The 26,269-nt window shown below is 41.8% G+C and overlaps 2 protein-coding genes and 1 long non-coding RNA gene across 5 annotated transcripts in view; 1 reads left to right on the top strand and 2 right to left on the bottom strand.

Moving 5' to 3' along the window:
• LOC121723361 overlaps positions 1–22,594 on the top strand; it is a 30,992-nt gene extending 8,398 nt beyond the window's left edge. Inside the window, exons 2-3 of the long non-coding RNA XR_006034938.1 lie at positions 6,999–7,003; positions 21,498–22,594. This is a non-coding gene — a long non-coding RNA (uncharacterized LOC121723361). The remainder of the gene's footprint in view (positions 1–6,998; positions 7,004–21,497) is intronic.
• Positions 1–26,269, bottom strand: LOC121723356 (carboxylesterase 5A-like). 3 transcript variants are annotated; one of them, XM_042108945.1, is made up of 13 exons: positions 26,180–26,269; positions 10,679–10,874; positions 9,922–10,060; positions 8,639–8,772; positions 7,784–7,937; positions 7,432–7,536; positions 7,157–7,258; positions 6,424–6,561; positions 6,213–6,296; positions 5,028–5,169; positions 4,033–4,182; positions 706–778; positions 1–360 (listed from the first exon to the last, which is right to left on the bottom strand). In XM_042108945.1, the coding sequence occupies exons 1-13, from the start codon at positions 26,187–26,189 to the stop codon at positions 192–194; spliced, it is 1,596 nt and encodes a 531-aa protein (XP_041964879.1). In that variant the 5' UTR covers positions 26,190–26,269; the 3' UTR covers positions 1–191. The 3 variants fall into 3 exon arrangements, with proteins under 3 accessions (XP_041964879.1, XP_041964877.1, XP_041964878.1); XM_042108943.1 differs by lacking the exon at positions 26,180–26,269 and adding an exon at positions 19,166–19,387; XM_042108944.1 differs by lacking the exon at positions 26,180–26,269 and adding an exon at positions 11,148–11,276.
• Positions 12,185–26,211, bottom strand: LOC121723357 (carboxylesterase 5A-like). The gene is made up of 13 exons (XM_042108946.1): positions 26,180–26,211; positions 18,047–18,242; positions 17,809–17,941; positions 17,276–17,409; positions 16,660–16,813; positions 16,255–16,359; positions 15,685–15,786; positions 15,459–15,599; positions 15,256–15,339; positions 14,801–14,942; positions 13,820–13,969; positions 12,854–12,926; positions 12,185–12,538 (listed from the first exon to the last, which is right to left on the bottom strand). Exons 1-13 carry the CDS (start codon positions 26,187–26,189, stop codon positions 12,370–12,372), a joined length of 1,593 nt encoding a protein of 530 aa, XP_041964880.1. The 5' UTR covers positions 26,190–26,211; the 3' UTR covers positions 12,185–12,369.

Here is a 26,269-nt window from a genome sequence, read left to right as displayed (position 1 = left end):
ATATCCTGGCCGGACTACTGTTGTCAGTGATATAAGTATTTGAAATGAACATGATTTCTTAATGTCTAGTGACATATCAGGGTCATTTTATGATTAATAGAAATACATTTCTTACATACGATTCCTTTAACACAAGTGGTTCTACAGAGGCACAGTAGGGTGAGTAACAGTAGCCAATCAGGCGTGTCATATTATTTTGCTGTTTTCTTTGCAGCGAGCCTCTTGGGCAGCTCCGTGTTGAAGAACTGCACTCTGTCCTTCTTCAGGTCCTGCCCCTCACTCTGCTGCAGGTCCAGGTTCAGGTACTTGTTGCTGGCATCATACAGAGGCCAGTGCACCAGGCCAGGCCCATTAGGAGAGCTGGAGGGCACAGCAAGATTGCAGTTGACACACAAATAGTAAAGGCCTTTACATCTGATTGCTATCAGTGAGTAGATAAGAAAAAATCTCTGGCACCTTCCCTCCCACAAGGGAAAAAAACCCAACAACAACATATTTGAAGCACAATCTGTGTATACAGTGTAGACTATAGAATGTATCATTGTTATGATAGTTCAATATCACTTTCTTAAGGCTACAGCATTTAAGACTTAAGAAAACATTTTCTGGTTATAGATTACAGACTGGGTGAGTCATCACTCTTAAAAAACAAACCTCAGACACAGAAAAGAAACCGGACAGACAGACCACAGCAGAGACACTCACCCAGTCCGAGCAAAGTTGGCCCAATATGACATAACTGTCCTGCACAGGTGATTCTCCTCCTCTGTGGATGAGCCTGCAGCAGACAAGACAAAATGGTTTGGTACAGGGGGGTTGCTGTGGCGCAACTGGCTACAGCATCCATACCATGTTTGGGTCCAAGTGCCCAAAGGGACTCAGCTTCAAATCCAACCTGCAGTCATTTCCCAATCCCACCCCATCTCTCTCTCCCACTTACTTCCTTTCACATGTCACTCAATGTCCTATCCAAATAAGGGCTAAAAAGCCCAAAAAATATACTCATAAAAATGGTTTGGTACATGTAGTGGAGAGGGCAAAACACTGCCTACAGCCATGCATCTGTACTAGACTGATATATTACTAAAGTACAATATAGGTGCTGGTCATATAATTAGAATATCATGAAAAAGTTGATTTATTTCAGCAATCCATTCAAAAAGTGAAACTTGTATAATGTATACATTCATTCCACAAAGACTGATATATTTCAAGTGTTTATGTCTTTTAATTTAGATGATTATAACTGACAACTAATGGAAACCCCAAATTCAGTATATCAGAAAATTAGAATATTGTGAAACGGTTCAATGTTGAAGACACCTGGTGCCACACTCTAATCAGCTAATTAACTCAAAACACCTGCAAAGGCCTTTAAATGGTCTCTCAGTCTAGTTCTGTAGGCTACACAATCATGGGGAAGACTGCTGATAGTTGTCCAAAAGACAACCATTGACACCTTGCACAAGACACAAAAGGTCATTGCTAAAGAGGCTGCCTGTTCACAGAGCTCTGTGTCCAAGCACATTAATAGAGAGGCGAAGGGAAAGAAAAGATGTGGTAGAAATAAGTGTACAAGCAATAGGGATAACCGCACCCTGGAGAGGATTGTGAAATAAAACCCATTCAAAAATGTGGGGGAGATTCACAAAGAGTGGACTGCAGCTGGAGTCAGTGCTTCAAGAACCACCACACACAGATGTATGCAAGACATGGGTTTCAGCTGTCGCATTCCTTGTGTCAAGCCACTCTTGAACAAGAGACAGCGTCAGAAGCGTCTCACCTGGACAAAAAGGACTGGACTGCTGCTAAATCAAGGTCCAGAGGAAGGAGGAGGAAGGAAGGAGTCTGGAGGAAGAGAGGCACAGAATCCACGTTGCTTGAAGTCCAGTGTAAAGTTTCTACAGTCAGTGATTGGTTTGGGGTGCCATGTCATCTGCTGGTGTTGGTCTACTGTGTTTTCTGAGGTCCAGGGTCAACACAGCTGTCTACCAGGAAGTTTTAGAGCACTTCCTGCTGCTGACCAACTTTATGGATATTCAGATTTCATTTTCCAACAGGACTTGGCACCTGCACACAGTGCCAAAGTTACCAGTATCTATTTAAGGACCATGGTACTGTATCCCTGTTCTTAATTGGCTAGCAAACTCGCCTGACCTTAACCCCATATAAAATCTATAGGGTATTGTGAAGAGGAAGATGCGATACGCCAGACCCAACAATGCAGAAGAGCTGAAGGCCACTATCAGAGCAACCTGGGCTCTCATAACACCTGAGCAGTGCCACAGACTGATCGACTCCATGCCACGCCACATTGCTGCAGTAATTCAGGCAAAAGGAGCCCCAACTAAGTATTGAGTGCTGTACATGCTCATACTTTTCATGTTCATACTTTTCAATTGGCCAACATTTCTAAAAAAAAACTTTTTTTTGTATTGGTCTTAAGTAATCTAATTTTCTGAGATACTGAATTTGGGATTTTCATTAGTTGTCAGTTATAATCATCAAAATTAAAAGAAATAAACATTTGAGAAATATATCAGTCTGTGTGTAATGAATGAATATAATATACAAGTTTCACTTTTTGAATGGAATGGTATGATGGTATTTTAATTATATGACCAGCACCTGTAGTATACAATGAAAATGATTTGTCATTGTTAGAACAACTCACTGTTGTGCTACTTACACATTCTTTATTTCTCCTCCCCTTGTTTTTTCATGCTTCCTATAAAATCTCTCAATAAAACTGCCGCGACATTAGCTAAGCTATAGCCTGGTTAGCACATAGACCTTCACAACTGTAATTGAGAGAGGGTCTGGAAAAGGTTACTTGACTTTCGACTTCCAGCAGGGAGGTAACTAGAATTTAAAATTGCTGCATTAACACTGTTTCAGAAGTGTACCAATCTCGTAAACGAGGGTTATAAGTTGCTTACTCAATCTCAAATAAATACACGTCCATGCTGGATTAATGATTGTATTTGCGTGCATATGTTTTAGGGACATTGGAAATGGGCTTTAATGGTCTCTTGGCCAGGCGGACCTAATACCTAAATCTCAAATTTGCCAAAGGGTCTTATGGGTATTCCCAGTCTAGCTAAGTCATGATGAGGCATGAAAAGGTTTGTGTATCTCTGCATGTTTCCCAAATCTTTTATGACTGAAAAATCTAAAACATTGCTTTTTTTTACATTTGAACAGAACATCTTCAATTGAATCATTTACGTCTAGTTATCAGTTAACTTATTCTATTTTAGCAGAGCTCTTCTTTAATTATTATTATTATTTTATTATTCATTTTTTACTCTGAACTCACTGTAACTCCAGCCTACCCCACACGTTGGGAAGCGCTACTCTGTGATGTTTTTTTTTCTTGCTTGAGGCATTCTTTCACTTTTGTCACCCAGTGAAGTACATTAGAGAGAGTGATGAAGGCAGATGGTCTGATCTCTCGTAATTACCTTTAGGTAGTTCATGAGGCACTTGAATTCATCATTATTTTGATAAGATCTTATTTTCTCCCTTCCTTTTTGTAGAGGTGTTCACTGAATACAAATGAAAGGTGCCAGAAAGTATGGGAAGAAATGGCTCTTTGTAGATCGCCACTGGGTGTAAATGTATCAAACAAGATTTCATGTCCGATTCTTACTATAAAGCTCTCATTAATTAGATTAAATTAAATTACAGCCTTGTCAAGATTCCCACTGTGTTAATTATTTGTATGTTAATAATTTTGGCCATTTCTACTCACTTACAATATGTGAATCAACACATTCTTTGTCATAGAATAATATACAATATAATCCTATTCTACATGCGTACTGTAGGTGTAAAATATAATGTGACTGGCATATTTTGCATTTACCAAGCAGTCCTTTAGACTCACTCAACATCTACAGTTGGCCTACAGTCAAACTACACTTGAACCATCCCCTAACTAAGACTTACAAAGCAGCCCGAATCCCTGGCCCTGGCTATTACCTAAGAGAATAATATAGCCTATTGTAATTATTCATGCACTGTGCTTACCATTGAGTTTAATGTGTCCATTCCAGAAGCAGGCCCCAAACACAAACCCGATGTCGTCTGAGTGGTCAGCCTTCACAAAGCTGGGTCTGGTGTCCTTATAAATCTCTGGCCTGTGCTGGAACTCATACAGGTACACATGTACTCCAGCATCTGTGTGGACAAGCAGAGCAGACGAGCGACTAACATCAATATGGATTATTGAAGTGGCAAAAGTGGCCCAGGACTCAAACAGATATCCCCATTTTAACTGCAGCTTGATTGCTATTACCTGGAATACACAATAAAAATGATTAATTAACATTTTTGAAAATTGAGGGTATCTTTTTTTTTTTTGGGAAATAAACTCTTCAAGTGCAGTCGACTCTTATTTACATATAGAATTTCCTTCAGCAGATGCATATGCACACCAGCATCTGGGTGGAGAGTCTTGACAATGAATGATTTCCTCATTCCTCTCTGTGAGGTGTCATGCAAGTCATTGCAAGATCATAGAGGTGGCACGGATCAACAGACTGTAACGAACAAGATGACAGCCTGGACATGTTTAATACTATAGTGTGTGCACAAAACAAATATGAAACTGAAAATGATCAAGACTAACGACAATGCACGTGTTAATTATGCAAATGAAATGAAATACACAGTACTTCATAAAAACTCAAAAGTTTACATTGTCACACTATATGTGTAAATGTGCTTCATGTCAATTTGGTAGAAAATGATACTGAATAACATAAGGCTAGGCAAGGCAAGGCAACTTTATTTATATAGCACCTTTAAAACATTATGGTCATTCAAAGGGTTTTACAAATGAGAAAAATCTGAGATAATTCAAAATGTGATAAACGAAAATAAAGGATAATACAAGAAAAACACATTCAAAGGAAAAGAAGTTACACAAAATATTTAAATAGTAAGTTAGGATAATATGGTGTCATACGTAATTGAAACAGGTGCTGGTGTGAGAGTGGCTGGAAGGAGGAATCTGTGTTTACCTCTGTGATAGGTAGCAACGGTGATGGTTGGCACCACCAAGAATAAATCACCCAGAAGTTCAAGGCTAGCATCACGGATTTCCTCTGGTGTTTTGGCATTCTTCAGATACTCATCTGCAATGATTGCATATAGTCCGGAGGCCTGAAAGAACCCATTCTTTATTCACCCATCTACTGCTCTCATATTTCTTAAGTATATTTTTTGGGGCTTTTTTGCCTTTATAGACCCTTTCAAGAGAGTTCCATTATTAGCATCATAGTTGGCCCCACAAGACTTCCTTTTTAACATTCCATTATCTTAATGCAGAGGAAGTAGATTGGGAACGAAATAGAACGTTCAAGCATTGTTTTTGTTTTTATTTGTTTTTATTGTTGAAAGGGTCAACATATATATATATATATATATATATAAAACGGAAGCCTTGTGGGGCCAACTGTGGGGCCAACTATGATGCTGATAATGGAACTCTCTTGAAAGGGTCTATAGTGAGAAGGCTGGAGGGAAGCGAGTGGGAGAGAGAGATGCGGTTGGTTTGGGAAGTGACACACCTAAATAACACCTAACACGCAATTGCACTTCCCTTGCTTCCCTCCTCTACCTCCATCTTATTCAACCATTCTCTCCTTCTATACATTTTGACTCGTACTTAACGTCTGCACTCTCAACCTCTAGCCATAACATTGATTGATACAGTATTAATTCCTTAGGTCTCCACTGCTCTGTGGCTTGTTATTCCTCATTTTTGGAAGTTGCTTTGTTAAAAGGGTCTGCTAAATAAATAAAAGTATATGAAGAGTTCAGATGCAAAAGCCTCTAAACACCACCTCCGTCAAAAATGAGATAACAATGGTGAGTGAATGCTCTCCACATAGTCTAATACATTAATCAAATAATTTTGCTTCAATATAAATACTCTTCCTGGTCTGAAATATCAATTTGTAGGCAAAAACTTGGCCTATAGAAGCCTTTTACAAGGCTCATTTAAAATAAAAGGGGTCAGACTTAGAGGGTTTTGCATCTGAACCCTTCATATCACAGCTACTCAACAGCACTACTAAATGCCTCCAGCAGGTGGAGTCATTCCCTAATGAGATCATGGCAAGACATAAAGCTGACAGCAGATGGAGAAAAGCAATAGAGGAGGAGAAAGATGAGAAATAGAGAGGGAAAGAGAACAAACTCACCACCCCCATAGGATAGAACCTGGTCAGTGCTTCCATCAGCATCGCTCGAGTCATGCCCTGCTCCCATCCTCGAGGTAGAGAAGCCTGTTCAGACACACTTAGGCTATAAAATGGCAGTTTTGGAAAAACAGTTTTGCTATCAGGATTTATAATGTTAAATCACACCATTGCTGTTAAGTGTTACGTTGAGGATAGGTGACAGGTGACTTACCATGGCTAATGACCATCCAACCTCGTGATTAGTTACACCTATAAGAATAGGGACTTTCAGGAAGTCTTTGCTTTTTAAAACCTCTTCTGCTGGGGCTGTCAAAAACATCCCATCGACAGTGGCTCTTGCAAGGTTTTTCTAGAAGATTTAGGACATTTTAGATATTAGGAATAATTGAATAATTATAGCCAATGTGTTAGTCTAGGTAAATATTCATTTGAATATTATTGATGTGGAAGCATATGCAAATTGACTTACAGTAATGCATTCATTTGATGTAATTGTAAAATAATGGATGCCTGTAGGCATGGTATATGTCATCTTTCTTTGTTATACAGAATGTGATTAGCCTGGGAACACCCAGACCTTCACAATTGTACAATAGGGAGTGGGTCTGGAAAAGGTTAATTGACTTACAACTTCTAGCAGGGACGTAACTAGCAGTGAAATTTAACTTAAATTGGTATATTAAACTCTTACCAAAACATTTCAAAAGTATAGAAATCTTGTAAACAAAGGTTTAAAATGCAGTTGTTTACTCAGTTCCAAATAAATACACGTCCATGCTGGATTAGCGATTGTATTTGCATGGCCGTGTTTTAGGAACATTGTAAATGGGCTTCAATGGCCTCTAGACAGACCTGCAGAGCAAATCCCAAATTTGTCGAAAGTACGTATGGGTATTCCCAAGCTAGTATGTGATATTTCTTTTGCAGGTGTTTTTTTGGCTTACTTTTTTCATGATACTGATCAGTTCCTCCTGGGTTTTCAGTCTAAGACACTGAACCAGCACCTCTGATGAGCCGGCATCACATTCTGATGCATTGGCCACCATCTGCACTTAGAGACAAAGCAAAGATCCTCATTTATGAAAATGGTCTTTAAATGTTGTTAATTAAAGGCATTAAACAGCACATATTTTTTTACATTTAAAAAAAAAATGTCTGCACATATGTGGTCTTCAATGCCTGTGTGCAGTGAACACATCTAATATAGATGTGACCAAACCTCGGCAAAAACCCTTGGGGTATTGGTGGAATAGCCAGCCACTGTTGCTGTTCCACTTTGAAATACAGCTCGATGAAACAGTCCCTTGGCAAGAGGAGACAGAACCTAAGAAAAGGGTAAATATCAAGCATGCAAAGTGAAGGCACATCCTATATGTAAATGTCTGGTATTGGATGATAAGCATTACACATACATACGCTTAACAGGTTACTTATGGTTCTTAATAGCTAACAGGTTACTAATGGCTGTACAAATACAGTTGAATACAGACTACAGAATGCAATACAAATTGAATTTTATCTGCATTTCTCATCGGCTTGTGAAAACATGGACGTTGAGTGTTTTGATTTACCAGGAAAGAGGTGCTCATCCCACCGGCCGACTCTCCAGCGATAGTGACAGAGTTGGGGTCTCCTCCGAAGCTCTCGATGTTCTCCTGCACCCACTGGAGAGCAGCTAGCTGGTCCAGGAAACCCCAGTTTCCCCACGCCTGTTTATCTCCAGTGCTTCACAGGACACACACAGACACCAACACATTGTTGATGAATAAAGGTTAGTGAATGAAGTTCTACCTACACATGGTTTGTGAATGAAGTTTGAAGAGAAAAAGAGACATATAGCATCAAAAGACACTGATGAAGAAAATCAGCTGTGGCAGTCGCGGCTTACTCATTTGCCATGTAGCATGTTGCCTCCTTTAAAAAAACAAACAAAAAAAGCCAACTGTGTGGGTGTGTGTGTGTGAGAGAGAGAGAGAGAGAAATAGAGGGGGTAGAGAGAGAGAGAGAAAGAGAGGAGAGAGAGTGTGTGTGTGACAGAGTGTTGACAGTTTTTTTAACTATTGTTTTATTTGTAAGACGCTTTGGACAAAAGTGTCTGCCAAATCCCATAACGATAACCATAACCATATTGCTTACACACTTTTGCAGAGTTTGACTTATTATGCCAAAACTCTACACACAAGCCAAATAAGACATAGCATTTGGAGATTGGAAACAATTCACATCTATGCCAAAAGACATCTTTGCTTGTCACACATTTTTCTAAACAGGTATTCCAAACACCATAACCCCACACCAAATCTGCAAAACCATACACTAATTCTCTGTGTTTGACCGAGTTTGAGTTTTCAATATCCTGAAACACATTTTGCAAAACACTACTCAGTGTGTGTGTGTGTGTGTCTGTGTATGTGGGAAAATCATACCTGAAGAATCCTAAGATTCCAAGCCGATACTGAACAATAACCACAACCACATTCTCGTAGGCAGCCAGGACGGATCCATCATACTGGGAAACAGCTCCGAACTGGTAATTACCACCGTGGATCCAAACAAATACCTGATGTAAAGGGGGTAAATGGGTGGTGTTACCTGCACACCTGGGCTTCACCCTGTCAGATCTTGTGCACTGGTCAGGGCCCTTCAGGGTATAACCTCCCATTTGTTTACCTCACTTAGTGCAAAGGGCAAAGCTCCTGAAAGCAAATCCCCATTGCTGGGTGATACTGTATCCTCTCACACATGGCATATTCATTCTTCCTCAGATGCTTGTTGTAAGTATGTATGTGGTTTTAGTCATATTTATAGCATTTCTATTTGTTAAAACTGAATTTGTTACAGTTTTTTTCAACTGCTTACACACTAAATCTTTGCTTGTCACACAATTTTCTAAACAGGTGAACAATTCTACAATGAACTAAAATACATTTTGCAAAACACCACACACAATTTTCTACCATAACACACAAAAATCTAACAGGAAGTAACTTGATTTCGTTTTTCAAACACAACCTATCAAAATGCTTCACTCTCTCTCCTCACATGTGTTAAACACTCATACTTTACTGAACACCATACAATCATTGCCTTAGTATAGGCCTATGAATAGATATACTCTCTATACATAGGTATATAGACCTTTTCGATCTGCTCCTAGAGGATTTCCGATTGAAATGTTTAGAACCAATGCAGATGCTTTGAAATGAAAATGAATCGGACTTTTGCGTAATGTTCTACAAAAAGTCGGCATTATGTAAAACTTGACTTTTTTACTGTTTTTTTGTTTGTCCCCAAGTTACCATTAGCTCAGTGATTTTTTCTGTGCCTTCAGAAATGCCTTAGGAACTTTAGTCATTTCTTTCTCTGGAAATACAGTCATTTCTGTCTTAGGCAAAATCAGTTTTTTCAAAACTCCATATGCATCTGGTGGTCATTGTATTGTGCTTTGTTTTTTGTTGTTGTTGTTTATGACATTTTGAATGTTGTGTGTCATTTTGCTGGAGATTTGAGGCATTTTGTGTGAGCAATTTTGGGTTTTGTGTGTAGTTTTTAAAAATAGACAGAGTTTTGAAAATGTGTTTAAGTTGTAAGAAACTGTAATATCAGCTGATAAGTGTTGTTCTCATTAATTAATATTGCATAGTACTCTCACTAATGCCATTGCATCCACTCAAGTAAATATTTGAATTGGCTGAATTCATGAACTTACGGGTAGTTTCTCTCCACCTGTGGATTTCACAGGAGTGTATACATTGAGGTACAGACAGTCCTCCGATACTGGGGGAATACTGAACTCCATGAGCAAGTTTTTTGACATCTTTGGTAAAATGTCTGGATCTTGCAGACACCTACATTGTAACATAAGAGAGAAATAAATACAATACAGAGAACATAAGACATAGAGCAGGGGGCGTCTCTCTCTATCTTCAAAAAACTCCTGAAGACACAACTCCCTCTCCAATTCCTTTTCTACCTTCTTTTCTACCATTTCTTCTCCTCCATACTCTACTACCACTTAATATGTAGGCACCCGCACCCCTATCCTCTAGTGCTAGTTTTGACAGATGCAGTGGTTATTCCTAGCTATAGTCTCCTCTGCACTGTAGCTTAAATATTATTCTATTGCTATAGCTGTAGCTCATAGCTTCAATGTTAAAATACTTAATGTTAATAGCTTAATCTTATTCTATTACTGTAGCTGTAGCTCTGTAGCTTAGTTGTTAAAATGCTTAAATAATAGCATAAATGTTATTCCATTGCTGTAAGTCGCTTTGGATAAACACGTCTGTCAAATTAATAAATGTAAATTTAATGACATGTATGAGCTAATGGTGCTGAAGAAACAGCACCATTATAATATGACTTTGCATTAATGACAAATATGAAAAATATTATATGACCCCCCCCACCCCCTAAATCTGGCTCTACATATCACTTACTGTATCTAGTGCTTGAGCCAGACTCACATGGGCGGCTGCTGGGTGGCGTCTCTCTCTCCCTCCCAGGACTCTGCAGGCTGGGGGGCAGACAGACGCAGTGGGCCCAGAGGGGGTCGGGCAAAGGGGATCCCCAAATACTGCTGCACCTGCTTATCGGAGCCTTTCACAGTCATGGAGGTACCCCGAAGAGTCCCATTCCGCACCGACACCACGGGACTGGAGTCTGCAGATCACACAGCAAACACTAGTACCACAACACAAGTACTGGCTATTGACCACAGTGCACCATACAACATGCAGCAGCTATTTAGCTATCACAATGCAAAACATGGCATCACCATGCACCTGCACCATGCTATCACGCCACACAGGTAAGTTCAAAATTACCATGTGAATGAAATGTCCTAAGCAGCTATAACCAGGTTCAGTGAACTGCATGAAATGCTCACAGAAATTCAGCAAACGCAAAATGAAGATGAAGGTCACTGGTACTTGCCTGTCTGTGATAGTGAAGTTTGAAATATGGACAGTGTTACACACACAAAGATCAGTAGTCCTGCCATCATCTCAGTCAAGCAGCTCAAGACCAGGACACAGTAAGGCTTTCTACCCCTCTCTCTCTTTCTCTCACACAGACACACACTCTACACTCTCACTCATAGTGATTCATGGCCAACATCAAGGCAAACACACACACACAGAGAAAGTACCAGTCACAGCATTCATATATGGTCATGCCCGGTTTTGTGCAATAGTGGATACCTGCCAAATTGACAGATTTACAATCCAGGTTTTAATATAATAGTTTAGTTAGGAACTTAGCTTCGAAATGGATCGAGGGAGCCACTTGGGGAGCATCACTGTCAGATGCTCAGCAGCACATTTCTACTAACAACAGCAAATCAGACTATTCAAATCTACAGTTTATTTGTTGGAGACAACATTTTCCTGGGGAAGCCAGAGAATCCAACACCAGGCAGAAGGCAGAATGAATCCAGTACTGTGGAGCAGTCATGTCAGTGGACCATTACTGCATAAGAGACAGGTGGAATGCATCGAGAGGCAAGACCACAAAGAACAGATTGTTTGAAGGAGACCAGGTGTGTAGGAGAGCTCTCTTTTTTTCTGTCAGGATGCAGCACCAGAATGTCCCTTGTGCAAGAGATGCTTGTTCCAGGGGCTGAAGGCCTTTGGCACAATAAAGACCTTTACTAATAATTGTATGAATGGAATTTAATTTAATTAAAAACATGAATGTTGTGTTGATGCACCATATCTGATCAAGGGCAAGCTATCACTGATTGATGGGCAAAATGCAGAAAAAACAAACAGGTAGACAAATGAATTAATCATTAACAGCATACAGTATAATGAATACAGATTAATGGCAATTCGATGCTGAGTCATGTGGGTGCATTTGTTCAAGGGCAGGTCCCTGCAGTCAGTGCAAATCTTTACATAAAAACTCCAGCATTACATTCATATTTTATGATGAAAATGGAAGTTTTATTGGTAACATGTACACATACAAATGGACTGAATACCATCATTTGAGTACAATTTTATCACAGTGTCACATCTCATTTGTTTATTTTACAGGAGTACAGTTCAGTTTTTTAAATCATTAAATGGATGGATGAGGTACTTGTCCAGGCGCATGTAAAGTGTACTAATATCATCTGCCTATTATACTGTATAATGCCTGTAAACTAATGAGACTACTGAGCTGTTTTCTTTGCAGCGAGCCTCTTGGGCAGCTCCGTGTTGAAGAACTGCACTCTGTCCTTCTTCAGGTCCTGCCCCTCACTCTGCTGCAGGTCCAGGTTCAGGTACTTGTTGCTGGCATCATACAGAGGCCAGTGCACCAGGCCAGGCCCATTAGGAGAGCTGGAGGATCACAGAAACACCTCTATCACCATGGGCACTATACTGAACAGAACAGTCTTACACAGGAGACTCCATGTACCTTTGCACCTTTCGCAACAGATGTATTGTTTGTTTGGCTACTTATAACGGTACTCTTTAACTAAACATGACATCTGTCCAAAGTAGACATACATTTCAGCAACCACAGCTTATAAAACAATCTGCATGCACCACCTAAAAGATTAATTGTATGCATTTAAGACATTTCATTGGCTGTGTGTCTGTGGAGGCTCTAAGTTGTAAAAGATGTATGTGTTTAACATGAATTGTAGTCACCCTGTGCGAACAAAATTGGCCCAGTACGCCATTGTCGTCTTGCAGAGCTGATTCTCCTGTTCTGTGGTGGTACCTGCAAGTGAAACGAAAGGTTACTGGGTGCAACTGCACTTCTCTGAACCATTGAGTGAAGAGATCCACCCATGGGGCGGGCATCTGTACCCAACCTCTGCAGAAGCATCCAATTGCACCAACTCTAGCCCTGACAGATAGCCCCACCCACTCTATACCCTGTGAAGAGTGGCCTCACCTAGTGTTCATGGGCATCGGAAAAACCTTTTTCCCAGTGAAAACATCATCATTCCGCATCATTCACGTCATGTAATGTGTGAGTCAGAGGTCGGAAACTGGGGCTAGATTTTGCTAACAGAGTTGCCCAGTTAGGGGCTCGTCATCACTTTTGTCGTCACACATTCCGATGGCAAAGCACATGAACAATTCCTGTGGGAAAAACAAAGTAGCCATGGGGGCGGTCCTTGTCATTCCCAAGTGCCATGAACGCACCATTTCTCTCAGGCTAGGGGGGAAATGCAGTCCAAAGACACAGGCGTTGCTTAGAGATAAGCTTACCCCTATATGGGTGGTGGGAGAGGGCCATGAAATAAAGAGCTTGTCACACTTTCTGAGACCCTTTAGCCAGTCCATCTATGTGCTTATGGCTCCTACGGGGTATAATGTATTCAACCTCTGATCCTCCTCAAAGTCAGACTTGGTGCAATTGTGTGCTACTGCAGAGGTTGGGTGGATAGGTGGATCTTGAACACTAGCTGGCTGACGAAAGAAAACTTAGCAGTTACTAAAAAGTTAGCAACTATGGTTTTGGGAAACGCGCCCCAGTAAAGTAAGTCCCTGTTAGTATAATTGTTTCTTTGATAATTAATACCATATTAAGAGTTAGGACTGGTCGACTGATATTAAAATAGGTCTGAAACATACAGTATAAGAATACATAGAGTAATGGCATACCATTGAGTTTAATATGTCCATCCCAGAAACAAGAGCCAAAGACAAAGCCAACATCATCTGCGTGATCAGCCTTCACAAAGCTGGGTCTGGTGTCCTTATAAATCTCTGGCCTGTGCTGGAACTCATACAGGTACACATGTACTCCAGCATCTGTGTGGACAAGGAGAGCAGACGAGCGACTAATATCAATATGGATTAATGGTGCAGGTGGCAAATATGCCCAGGATTCCCTGGACAACCTGTTCCAACAAGATGCAAGATATTTTATGCACTGTAGATGTTTATTTACTCCTGTTGATGTTTGTTTTAACCATTCATTTACGTTTACATTTTCATTTTCATTTTCTTCATTTAGCAGACGATTTTATCCAAAGTGACTTACATATGACAATTATATTACAAGGGCCACTGTCCCCAGAGCATTTTGGGGTTAAGTGTCTTGCTCAAGAGCACAACGATGGGGCTTTTCAGACTACTGCTAGCCCAGCTCCTTAACCATTACGCTACCAACGCCCCTTTTAATAAGAGATACCTTAAACAAACATACCGCATAGCATACTTTTTCATACCCCCTTTTCAGTATTTGAAGGGTTCAGATGCAAAAGCCTCTAAATGCCACCTATGTCAAAAATGAGATAAAGATGGTGAGGGGATTCTCTCCACACATAGTATACGCTAATCAAATAATTTAACTTCTAAACCCACTAAATACCACTCTCTTCCTGGTCTGAAATATCGATTTATAGGCAAAAAACCTATAGGAGCCTGAATTGAAATGCTCATTTAAAAGAAAAGTGGTCAGACGGATTTAGAGGGTTTTGCATCTGAACTCTTCATTTGTACTCCATTGATGTGACACGAATTACTTTGTGATCCAATGACCCAAAGAAATTGTCAGCTATAGGGACTATTTTTAAATAGTGTCCTGTTGTCTGTGTAGGTTGCTCGTGCCTCTGAGATATGCTTTTTTGCCTGACTTACCTCTGTGATATTCTGCCACTTTTATGACGGGGATGACCATGAACAGGTCACCAAGCGCCTCTGTGAACTGATCTCTAACGTCCTCTGGTGTGTCTGCATCTTTCAGATACTCGTCTACAATCAGCTCGTTAGCACATGAGGCCTGATCAAAACAAGAAACACAAATATATTTAGTGTAAACAATGTACGTTCTCCATGCGGAGAGCCACAATAGAAGGCACAGACAACGTGACTTTAGTACCGTTGTCATGCCATGTTAAGTCAGCCATAAGATAGAAGTAGAGACGTTTTACCTTTGTTCCTCAACAATGCAGTACTATTATATTGTGTAAGATTATCAGATAAAATCTCATAGAATGATCTGCTGTAAATAAATAGATAGATAGAGAGAGACAGAAAGAGAAAGAGAAAGAGAAAGAGAGAGAGAGAGAGAGAGAGAGAGAAAAAAAACGTACATTCCCTGTAGGGAAGAAGGTATTGACCATTGCCAGGAACTCAGGTCGAGTCATCCCTTTCTGCCAGCCGGGAGGAGCAAAAGCCTTATAGAAAGCATACACACACACACACACACACACACACACATCATCATCATGTAGTCGTTCAAAATAATAGTTAACTGTATGCAGGATTAAAAAAGTATTGTTTCAGAATAACTTACGTTTGAAAGCATCCATCCAAACTCATGATTTGTCATGCCAACGATAATTGGGACTTTCTGAAAGTCTTTGCTTTTTAAAACTTCTTCAGCTATGTCGTTCAAAAACTCCCCGTCCACTACAGCACCCATGAAGATCTTTTTCTTCAATACAGACGTTGAAGGTTATTGAATGATTCTGTGATATTAATTTAATTCAGTGTTTAAACATACAGTAACATAACCTTACCTTTTTCATTGCTGTAACGTAATCATCAGCTGTTTTTTGTCTCATACATTTGACCAGCTCTTTGTTTGAGCTTGAGTCACACTCCATAACCTTAGCCATCATCTTGAAAATGAGAGAAAAGAAAAATCACTACTGAATTACTGATATTGATATAGTAAAACCAACTGCTGGCTAAAGAAATAACAATAGATTTTGAAATATTCTATGATGTACTTGATGTGATTCTATTCAATGTGCATTGACACCACCTGCATTTTTCAAGAACAATAAGAGAAATAATTTATATTATATAAGTATATGTACTCTTTTGATCCCTTTGAGGGAAATATATATATATATATATATATATATATATATATATATATATATATATATATATATATATATATATATATATATATATATATATATATATATATATATATATATATATATATATATATATATATATATATATATATATATATATATTATAATAGATAGATAGATAGATACTTTATTGATCCCCAGGGGAAATTCAAGGTCTTGAAGGTCTATTATAATTATACTTTTTGTCCTCTTGTGGCAAACCTTGGCAAAGACCATGGGAGTCTTAGTTGTGTAGGCCCCAATAGTGGCAACTCCACTCTGAAGAACTGCCCGATGGAAAAGCCCCTTGGCCAGAGGAGACAGGATCTGGGGCAAACGCAGAAACAGAACAGTTAACATAGAGTTACTGGGGTTTTTTTCACTGTACTTACTGTACATGGAATGGGCCTACCTCTAACAGTTTACAGTTTAATACTGGAAACTGTTGTATCATTATGTAATTTAATTAATTAAACTGCTCAGTTGCTAGGTAATTAACCAACAACAATTGGAATTATCTGACATTAAATAATTCAAATTTGTTGAAGGGTGTTATATACCAACACTTTCTATGTGTTCTATTTTAAAAACAAACAAAAGAAATAATAAATAAAGCACTTTATTTACCAGTATAGATGCACTTATCGCTCCAGCCGACTCTCCAGCGATGGTGACAGAGTTGGGGTCTCCCCCGAAGCTCTCGATGTTCTCCTGCACCCACTGGAGAGCAGCGATCTGGTCCAGGAAACCCCAGTTTCCCTGAGCATTCGTGTCTCCAGTGCTGTACACAAAGCACAGGAGCAGAAGACAATGCTGTTGACTTCACCAGGATGTGTTCTCAAATCAATGGATTCAATTCACTTCAATTATAGGACATTACGGTACTCTATATCTGTATAGAATAAAAAAAAAGAACCGAGACACTCCTGTGTGAATAAACATAAGCATTACTACAACAAACATTATATTGACCCAGGGGGCTTTCCCCTTTCTTTTTCTATACTGTATATATACAATAACTATATAATATACAATTATTGTCTTCAACGTTTTTCAGGCCAAGGACTCAGTAACTCTGATGAATATCCCCCTGTTGAATACCTCTGCTGTATCTTACACAGTACATCAAGAAGAGCTAAACCCAAATCTTTACAAACCATACAGGAAATAGTTAATGTCACATACAGTCTACAGGCTATACAAACACTATGGCCTGTCTTTGGCCACTGCATCTTCACGATACCTGAAGTATCCCAGAAACCCGAGTCTGTACTGCATGACCACCACCACGATGTTGCCATGGGCAGCCAGCACTGAGCCGTCATACTGGGAGGCTCCACCCATATACAGTCCTCCTCCATGGATCCACACCATCACCTGTGCAAAAAAAAAAAAAAAAAACCACCAACAACATGATATTTATGTTACTGCATTACTGCAGATTTACATTTATTCATTTAGCAGACACTTTTATCAAAAGCGACTTATATTACAAGGGTATATACACAAGGCTGGAAGCCAGGAATTGAACCCTCAACTTTTCAGGCTACTGCATGCTAGCCCAGCGCCTTAGCCACTATGCTACCACCACTCCAATATGGTAAGTATTTCTGAAAACGGTGAATAATCTGATGCATGCGTCTCAGACCCTAAATCTAAACCACAATTTACAAACACATTTATTGTATTTATTATACATGTATCATTTATTATAAGTACACTTTATTTTTATCTTATTTATTCTGTTAGATAGCAGTTGCTGGTAGATGTACTTACTGGTAGTTTTTCCCCTGATTTTGCTGGAGTGTACACATTGAGGTACAAGCAGTCTTCTGATATACCAGGAGGAGTGAATTCAATGGCCATGACTTTTGATGTCATTGTTATAATGTCTGGATCTTGAAGACACCTGTCATTCACATACAACACAAAAACACACTTACACATGTGTATAGCTCCACAATGGAGAGACATACGGTATGTGCCTAATGGTTGAGCATTGAGCCAGACTCACATGGGCGGCTGCTGGGTGGCGTCTCTCTCTCCCTCCCAGGACTCTGCAGGCTGGGGGGCAGACAGACGCAGGGGGCCCAGAGGGGGTCGGGCAAAGGGGATCCCCAAATACTGCTGCACCTGCTTATCGGAGCCTTTCACAGTCATGGAGGCCCCCCGAAGAGTCCCATTCCGCACCGACACCACGGGACTAGAGTCTGCAGATCACACAGCAAACACTAGTACCACAACACAAGTACTGGCTATTGACCACAGTGCACCATACAGCATGCATCAGCTATTTAGCTAAATGCATGTAATATGCCTATGGGGGATAAAAAGGATTACTTTTAATCTTATTTAGGTAAGGAAGAACCCCCCACTAACAGGAAGAAACCTTGAGCAGAAACTCAGAATGGGGGAGGGGGGGGGGGGGGTTATCAGCTTGTGAGACAGATATAAAGTGGATAAGGTGGTGGTGGTGGTGGTGGTAGGGGCAGAAGGAGAGACAGGAGACAACGAGAAGCAAAAATCAGAAGTAGACAGATGAGTTCACTCATGAATCGTGCTAAGTAGCATGTCAGTTTACTTATCGTGACTATATAAAACACATGACATGAGCAAACATAAACAGACATAAAATGGTACTGTAAATGACACACTGAAGAACTGAGGGCAGATTAAAACAGGGAAAATCATTTCAAGTGCTAGTTGTAGAACAGCTAAAATAGTAGCTAGTAGTAGTAGTAGTAATAGTAGACAATAGTACCACACTTTCACTCTCTCTTCCTTCTCTCTCGGTTTCTTCCTCTTATATTATATTGTCTCCCTCGCTCTTCCACTCTCTTTCTCTTCCTCCACTCAGTCTGTTTTTATCAGCTCTAGCTGGCTCTGCCTTCGGGCAGCTGCGTTCTGCTCATGCTGTGTGTTGTTAATGGAGCAATGCAAATAAACACTATCTATCTGAATTGAATGCAAGCATCTTGTGCTACATATGTCACCCTTAAAATACTATCTGTATACGTGTCAGAATTTTAGCCTAGAGTATACCAAGCATTTCATTGCAAAACATGCTCTAAACAGTACATGCACACATGCATACTTTACATTGCATTGAATTGAGCTACATTACACCACATACCTGGTTGTGCAAGTGAGGTTTCAAAAAAAGCCAGAGTAAGGAATGCACAGACTGAAACACCCTTCATCATGGCTATTCAGTGCAGCAATGCAGTCAGGAGTCTTCTCTATGATAGCTTCAGCGAAAGTTCTACTAGGAAGACTCGTAGTGTAGCTTACTCCTCCCATGCTTACACGGAGCCAATCTTAGCTTTGCCTACTTTTGGGAAAGCCCTGCAATCTGATCATTCACTCATTCAATCAGCGCTAGCCTATAGGAATTCAGTGGGCTCTTTAAATATGTACCACCTAACACTGCTTCTGCTTCTCAGTACGCTGACTTTGACGTCCTAGCTCAGGCTTCCGTGGACCTGGGCTCTCTACATTTTTACATTCGCCTCTTCTGCCCTCAGTGGCGTTACTTGTTACAATCCTACCGCTGATCTGTGACGTCCCCGACGTTCTCAGCTATCTGGGTTCTCAATTTTGGGGGGGTCTTACACCAAAGCTCGAACCAAAATGACGGCACGCCGGCCCATGGTCATCAATTGCCAGTATGTCACACAATGCCCGTATTATGTCAGTGTTCATGAGCTGACACCACAGTGTGGGCTCATGCCCACATGGTTGAGCTTTTAATTAAGAAGCTGTGTCATTTGTGTATGTAACATATCCTTCTAGCGTCTTTTGTCTTTTCTGATTCCGTATCGTGTATTGGGTTCCTAGGAATTCTATGGCAGGCCTCACTTTGCTCACTGCCCACCAGTGGGTCGCTTCAGCACTCCATATATTGGTGTTAATGGTTACCGGCTGTTCATGATTATGTCGGCAATTTTACATTTCGCTAGTTGTGGTTTAAATGGTGGCCTATGCTGGAAGTTCGTTGATCACGACTACCAACATAGCCGTTGGCTGGTTGTTTTACCGATGACTATGCTACATGTCGCCTGTCTAACCACTCCTTCCTTCTCGCAGGTCAAACGGAGCGGTCCATCATCACTGGCAGACTCAAGTCTCCTTCAGGCCAACGCCGCGCCCTTCATGCACTCTCTTTAGACACAACGGGTCTCTGCGTGTCCATGTGATTTCAGCCCATCTAGTCACGCCATCAGTCACATTGATTGCTGACTCGAATTGCCGTTTTAGCAGGATCCTCTGCAAATAATGTGTACTCTAATTTCCATTCTCCTATTTTGCCTTGGCTCGTGCCAGGGAGGACGTGCAAGTTCCTTTTACATTCTCCTCCCAATCTTTAATTTGCTAACCCCTGCAGGTGCATCATGCCTCCCCTCTTCCGTTGAGGGGATGCAGTTCGTCAATGGAGAAGCAGTTCCACATATCACACTAACATCTACTTTCTTACAGGGATGGCAGTGCCGGTTCACGGAATCACGCAATCGTGTGGATCATGTTTCCAGTTTATACTGGAGGGGGGTCATCCCTCCGTCTTCACAAATCTCCCGAAGGCCAGCGCTTTCGAGGATATCTCCTCTTGTAGCACGGCTTAAAACTAGCCTTCCTAATCCCAGCACTTATCACCTGTCTAGAACTGACTCTTGACTGTGTAAAACCGGCACTCACTGATGCACTTTTCGTTACTGTGCTCTACCTTCTAAATTGTTTTTAATTGCACTGGCATTGTGGGAGAATTGTTTTAGCTTTAACCTGTTTGCCGTCACGTTGGTCTAGGTTGCCCTAGACGCTGGTTGCCCAGCTCACTGTCCAGGTTGCCTTGGACGCCGGTTGCCCGGCTCATGACGCTCGTCTAGGTTGCCCTAGACGCTGGTTGCCCAGTTTGGTCCAGGTGGCCCTGGATGCCGGTTGCCCGGCTGTCATGTCTGTCTGGTTTGCCCTGGACGCTGGTTGCCCAGCTCATGGTTCAGGATACCGCTATACGGTCAATGTTAACTGCCTGATTCCGGACTTCGACGCAATTGGATGACACTACGTCTGTCATCTGTTTAGATCGCCTCTGGCCCGCTATATCAGCTACACAGATATTGGTTCCCTGCGATGCAAGGGGCAAAAGTTACGTGCATCATACTCCTTCCCAGACTCGAGTCTCTCCCTGAGCAAACGCTTCCGTGAGAACTCTGGATTCCCAGGGTACATTGTCAGTCGCTTTGATTAAAAATGTCCTGGCCACATGGAATGTCACGTGAATGCACACCCCTCCACTCACTCAGGGGCCAGTGCTTGGCGCATGACTGCTATAATTTCTGCTTCCAGTTGGGCGATATGTATTGCTTATTCTCTCCTCATTGCTACCTTTACTCATTGTCTCTCCAGCAGCCAGTTCTAAACTGTACTATCCTGCCACAGTGGTGCAGTTGGTATAGCAAGCTCGCGTTAAGTCATTCTCAGAGCTCCTCTGCACTCTGAGATGCATAAGCACCATGGTGGTACCCCAGCACTCATCTGTTCGTTGTCTCGTCATATTTCAGTTACATATGTTTCTTCCTCCTGTCACATACAGGCATGAACTGTCCTGAAGTCCTTTGTCTACGTCGCAAGGTCATGCTTCCCTCGCATTACTGATGCTGCTCATCTTATTTTGGGGTGGCTTTCCAAGAGCAGGTGCTAAGGTGTAGCTCACACGCATCCATCTTGGCCTTGGGTCTGCAGCTCAATGCATTCATCTCACTCTAGCCGCTGCAGGTGAGCTATCGAACCAGAACACACATCTGGCTTCACAAGCACTAGTCTTCTACAAAACTAGTCATAATGCTTATCTATCCTAAATATTAAACCACATGACTACGATGCGAATATACTCAAGAACCCATATCAACTAACTCATTGCTCCGGTCCCAAGCATCTGCAACCACAAGCATTGATCCTGAGTACATCATGTTTAACCTTTTAACCCTAACCATGTTTTGCTTCCCTGGTCCCCGTTCACTACCTTAAACTCCGGCTCACACTTTACCTGATTTTCAGCAGCCATCTAGCTAACGTGCTGCTTAAATGTAACCTCTCTTCAAAGAGGTTCACTTCTCACTCATTCTGCATCGGCGCAGCCAAGACTGCCGGCCAAAAAGGGCTATCCACGTCATCCATCAGGATGCATCAAACTAACTCTTGACATTTTCGATGCTCAGAAGTTGCTCTCCCATGTTAACTCAGGTACCTCATTTTACCTTCACAAATCCTGGTGGCGGTGGTTAAATTCTGGCATTCGCCTTGCACTAATCGCTGAAACATATTGGGGCCCAGCATGCCGGTAGCTTGTGGTGATTTAGTCTCAGCCATGGGCATGTTGCCCTTTTCACTGGTTGCCCAGCTCGTTCGATGCTTATGGTTCAGGTCACTTCTCGCCGGTCGCCCGGCTCGTGATGCACGTCTAGGTTGCCCTAGACACTGGTTGCCCAGTTTGGTCCACGCTGCCCTGGATGCCGGTCGCCCGGCCATCACATCGGTCTAGGTTGCCCTATACGCTGGTTGACCAGCTCACTGTCCAGGTTACCTTGGACGCCGGTTGCCCGGCTCATGACGCTCGTCTAGGTTGCCCTAGACGCTGGTTGCCCAGTTTGGTCCAGGTGGCCCTGGATGCCGGTTGCCCGGCCGTCATGTCTGTCTAGGTTGCCCTAGACGCTGGTTGCCCAGCTCATGGTTCAGGTCGCGTCGTACGCCGGTTGCCCGGCTCGTGACGCTCGTCTAGGTTGCCCTAGACGCTGGTTGCCCAGTTCGGTCCAGGTTGCCCTGGATGCCGGTCGCCCGGCACTTCTCGTGGTCTAGGTTGCCCTAGACGCTGGTTGCCCAGCTCGCATAAGCACTAAAGTCCAGGTTGCTCTGGATGCCGGTGGCCTGGCTCGTCACGATGTACTAGCTTGCTAGTCACTGGGCGCCCAGATCGTGAAGTGCTTATGGTCCAGGTTGCCCTGGACGCCGTTTGCCCGGCCGCCGCATTGGTCTAGGTTGCCCTAGACGCTGGTTGCCCAGCTCATCAAGCTTCTAAATCCCACTAAAGCGAAAGCATGCTGCGGGCCCCACTACAACCCTAGGTTTATGGTTAACACCTAGCTACTTTAAAATTCTGTCGGCGTCCTGGCACAACATCTTCACCCCGGCCCAGTCATGCTGTTTAATTCATCTTGTATGTATACTAATGTCTCTGCTCCTCTCAGAACCAGATTACTGAGTCACCGCCCTGGCGGGCATCACTCATCCTTTTGGGGGTAGGCTCCCCGCCCCTGCCTTCATCCATCGGCAGGAGACGAGATCCGCTCATCGCTGGACGGATCCGAGACGGGGCCTACGCCAAAGACTGTTACCTATTCAGGACTCTATCATGCTTGCATCCAAGCCGTTCCTTTACTAATTAAATTGTTAACTGATTCTATTCTGTCTACCGAGTCTTTCTGGTAGAACTCTCTCTCTTTCTCACACTCACACACACACTCTCTCTCTCTCTTTCTCACACACACACACACACACTCTCTCTTTCACACACACACACTCTCTCTCTTTCTCGCACACACTCTCTCTCTCTCTCTTTCTCACACACACACACACTCTCTCTCTCTTTCACACACACTCTCTCTCTCTTTCACACACACACTCTCTCTTTCTCGCACACACTCTCTCTCTCTTTCTCACACTCACACACACACTCTCACTCTCTCTCTCTCTCTCTCTTTCTCACACACACACATAGTGTTAATTTTGTCACCTATTTTTAATTTAGTCTTAGTCTTAGTCTTGTGACGAAATGTCCTTTTTAGTCTTTGTCATATTTAGTCATTCAAATATCATTTTTGTTAGTCAAGTTTTAGTCAACTAAAAGTCTCGTCATTTTAGTCTAGTTTCAGTCAAAAGAAAACTAAAGCTATCTTAGTTTTAGTCAAAACATTTTAGTCTTTTTTTATAACAAATTATTTCTGATTACCATTTAAGTCAAATAGTGTTTCACACATCTCAATTTTCCAACAATATTATGTGTCCACAGGGCTACTCGACTGTTATAATTACTCATTCTGATTTTTTTTGTCAGTCAGTACATGCACAGGTAAGTCGAGCTACAGTTATAGCTCGGCTGGGATTTGGCCATAGACAGTAAAAGATTTGACTGGACCACTGTCATGATCTTCATAGACCAGTGTTTCAGTGTCCGCAAGCTATCCCAAGTGGTCCACGAGCAGACGTGGTAAAATATAATATAGATGAGTTGTTTGCAATATTGAACCAACTTGTATGTAAATTCAAACTGTTCTACAACACTGTCTATGTCAGATATGCCAGTTTAAATCATATGAATCCTCTGACACAATTAAACAAAGTGCAAAGACAATAAGCAAGGTGGTTCAGTGAGTAGGCTATTGTGTAGGCTAATATACTGCTAGGTCAATTTTTTTTCTTTTTAGCTAGGTGGTCCGTGCGTTTCTTTTTTATTGATTAGTTAAGTGGTCCTTCATCTGAAAAAGTTTGAGAAACACTGTCTTGGACCAAAGTATGAATGTTTTACTCCGCCACGCTAGATGGCGATATGCGCCCAAACGCAACACAAACTCTCAATCTTAGCTAACTTGCTAGCGAACTTTCCATATTAGCTTACTTGCTAGCAAACTTTGCATCATCAGTGTAACTAGTTAAATAGTTGACATTACTTGCTGAAACTTTTCGTATGGACTTTCTGGGGGATGTTAATTTGTATATGAGAGAAGCTTCAACTTCTGGGTATGTAGCATTGTGGCATAAAGCCTAACTCTGGCAGAAATCTCCGGTGTTTTTGTTCCATGTAGTTTCCTGCTGCAGCCACAGGGTTGCAGCAACAGCACGTAGACTAGCCTACAGGAAAGCTGCTGCGCATGAACCATGAACTCATTCGTAATATTTTGAAAAGGTAACAGCTATTCTGTCTTCTCATTTTGTAGACGAAAATGGAAGAGAAATTTTATCTTAGTTTTTATTTCAAGCAAAACATTTTAGTCTCGTCTTTTTTCGTCAACAATAATGCATCTTAAGATAGTCTTAGTCAGTGTTTCAAGACATTAGTGCAGTCTCGTCATCGTCTCGTCTTAGTCATGGAAAAAAAGGTTGTTGACTAACATTTTTCCTCTCGTCTCGTCTGACGAAATTAACACTACACACACACACACTCTCTCTCTTTCACACACACACTCTCTCTTTCTCGCACACACTCTCTCTCTCTTTCTCACACTCACACACACACTCTCACTCTCTCTCTCTCTCTCTCTTTCTCACACACACACACACACTCTCTCTCTTTCACACACACACTCTCTCTCTCTTTCTCACACACACTCTCTCTCTCTTTCTCACACACACTCTCTCTCTCTTTCTCACACACACTCTCTCGCTCTCTTTCTCACACACACTCTCTCTCTCTTTCTCACTCACACACACTCTCTCTCTCTTTCTCACACACTCTCTCTCTCTTTCTCACACACACTCTCTCTCTCTTTCTCACACACACTCTCTCGCTCTCTTTCTCACACACACTCTCTCTCACACACTCTCTCTCTCTCTCTCTCTCTCTCTCTCACACACACACACACAAACACACACACACACACACACACACTCTCTCTCTCGCTCTCTTTCTCACACACACTCTCTCGCTCTCTTTCTCACACACACTCTCTCTCTCTCTTTCTCACACACACTCTCTCTCTCTCTTTCTCACTCACACTCTCTCTCTCTCTAACACACACACTCTCTCTCTCTCTCTTTCTCACACACACTCTCTCTCTCTTTCTCACTCACACTCTCTCTCTCTCTCTTTCTCACACACACACACTCTCTCTCTTTCACACACACACACACTCTCTCTCTCTCTCTTTCTCACACACACTCTCTCTCTTTCTCACACACACACACACACACACACACTCTCTCTCTCTCTCTTTCTCACACACACTCTCTCTCTTTCTCACACACACACACACACACACACACTCTCTCTCTCTCTCTTTCTCACACACACTCTCTCTCTTTCTCACGCACACACACTCTCTCTCTCTTTCTCTCTCCCCCTCACTCTTTCTTTTCTCTTATTCATGCTGACCAAACTGACCTTTCACCATTTGCTCAAACAAACACAGATCAGATGTGTAACACAGAGGTTGGAAGATCTTCGGTCACAGTCTGAAGTGACCTCTGGCAG

This window comes from Alosa sapidissima, chromosome 11 (assembly GCF_018492685.1).
Source record: "Alosa sapidissima isolate fAloSap1 chromosome 11, fAloSap1.pri, whole genome shotgun sequence".
Lineage (NCBI taxonomy): Eukaryota > Metazoa > Chordata > Actinopteri > Clupeiformes > Clupeidae > Alosa > Alosa sapidissima.
This window is presented reverse-complemented; position numbering and strand designations above follow the sequence as displayed.

What these genes read in the sequence shown, in the direction of transcription:
- LOC121723356 (XM_042108943.1), bottom strand. Translation starts at nt 19,235, where the DNA reads ATGATGAAGGGTGTTTCAGTCTGTGCATTCCTTACTCTGGCTTTTTTT. An exon ending in GGATGAGCACCTCTTTCCTG is followed by an intron (nt 7,537 to 7,783) that starts GTAAATCAAAAC and finishes CCCTTTTCTTAG; the next exon opens with GTTCTGTCTCCTCTTGCCAA. An exon ending in TGATCAGTATCATGAAAAAA is followed by an intron (nt 6,562 to 7,156) that starts GTAAGCCAAAAA and finishes TAAATCTTCTAG; the next exon opens with AAAAACCTTGCAAGAGCCAC.
- LOC121723357 (XM_042108946.1), bottom strand. An exon ending in GCCACCCAGCAGCCGCCCAT is followed by an intron (nt 17,942 to 18,046) that starts GTGAGTCTGGCT and finishes TGTGAATGACAG; the next exon opens with GTGTCTTCAAGATCCAGACA. An exon ending in TTGGATGGATGCTTTCAAAC is followed by an intron (nt 15,340 to 15,458) that starts GTAAGTTATTCT and finishes GCTTTCTATAAG; the next exon opens with GCTTTTGCTCCTCCCGGCTG.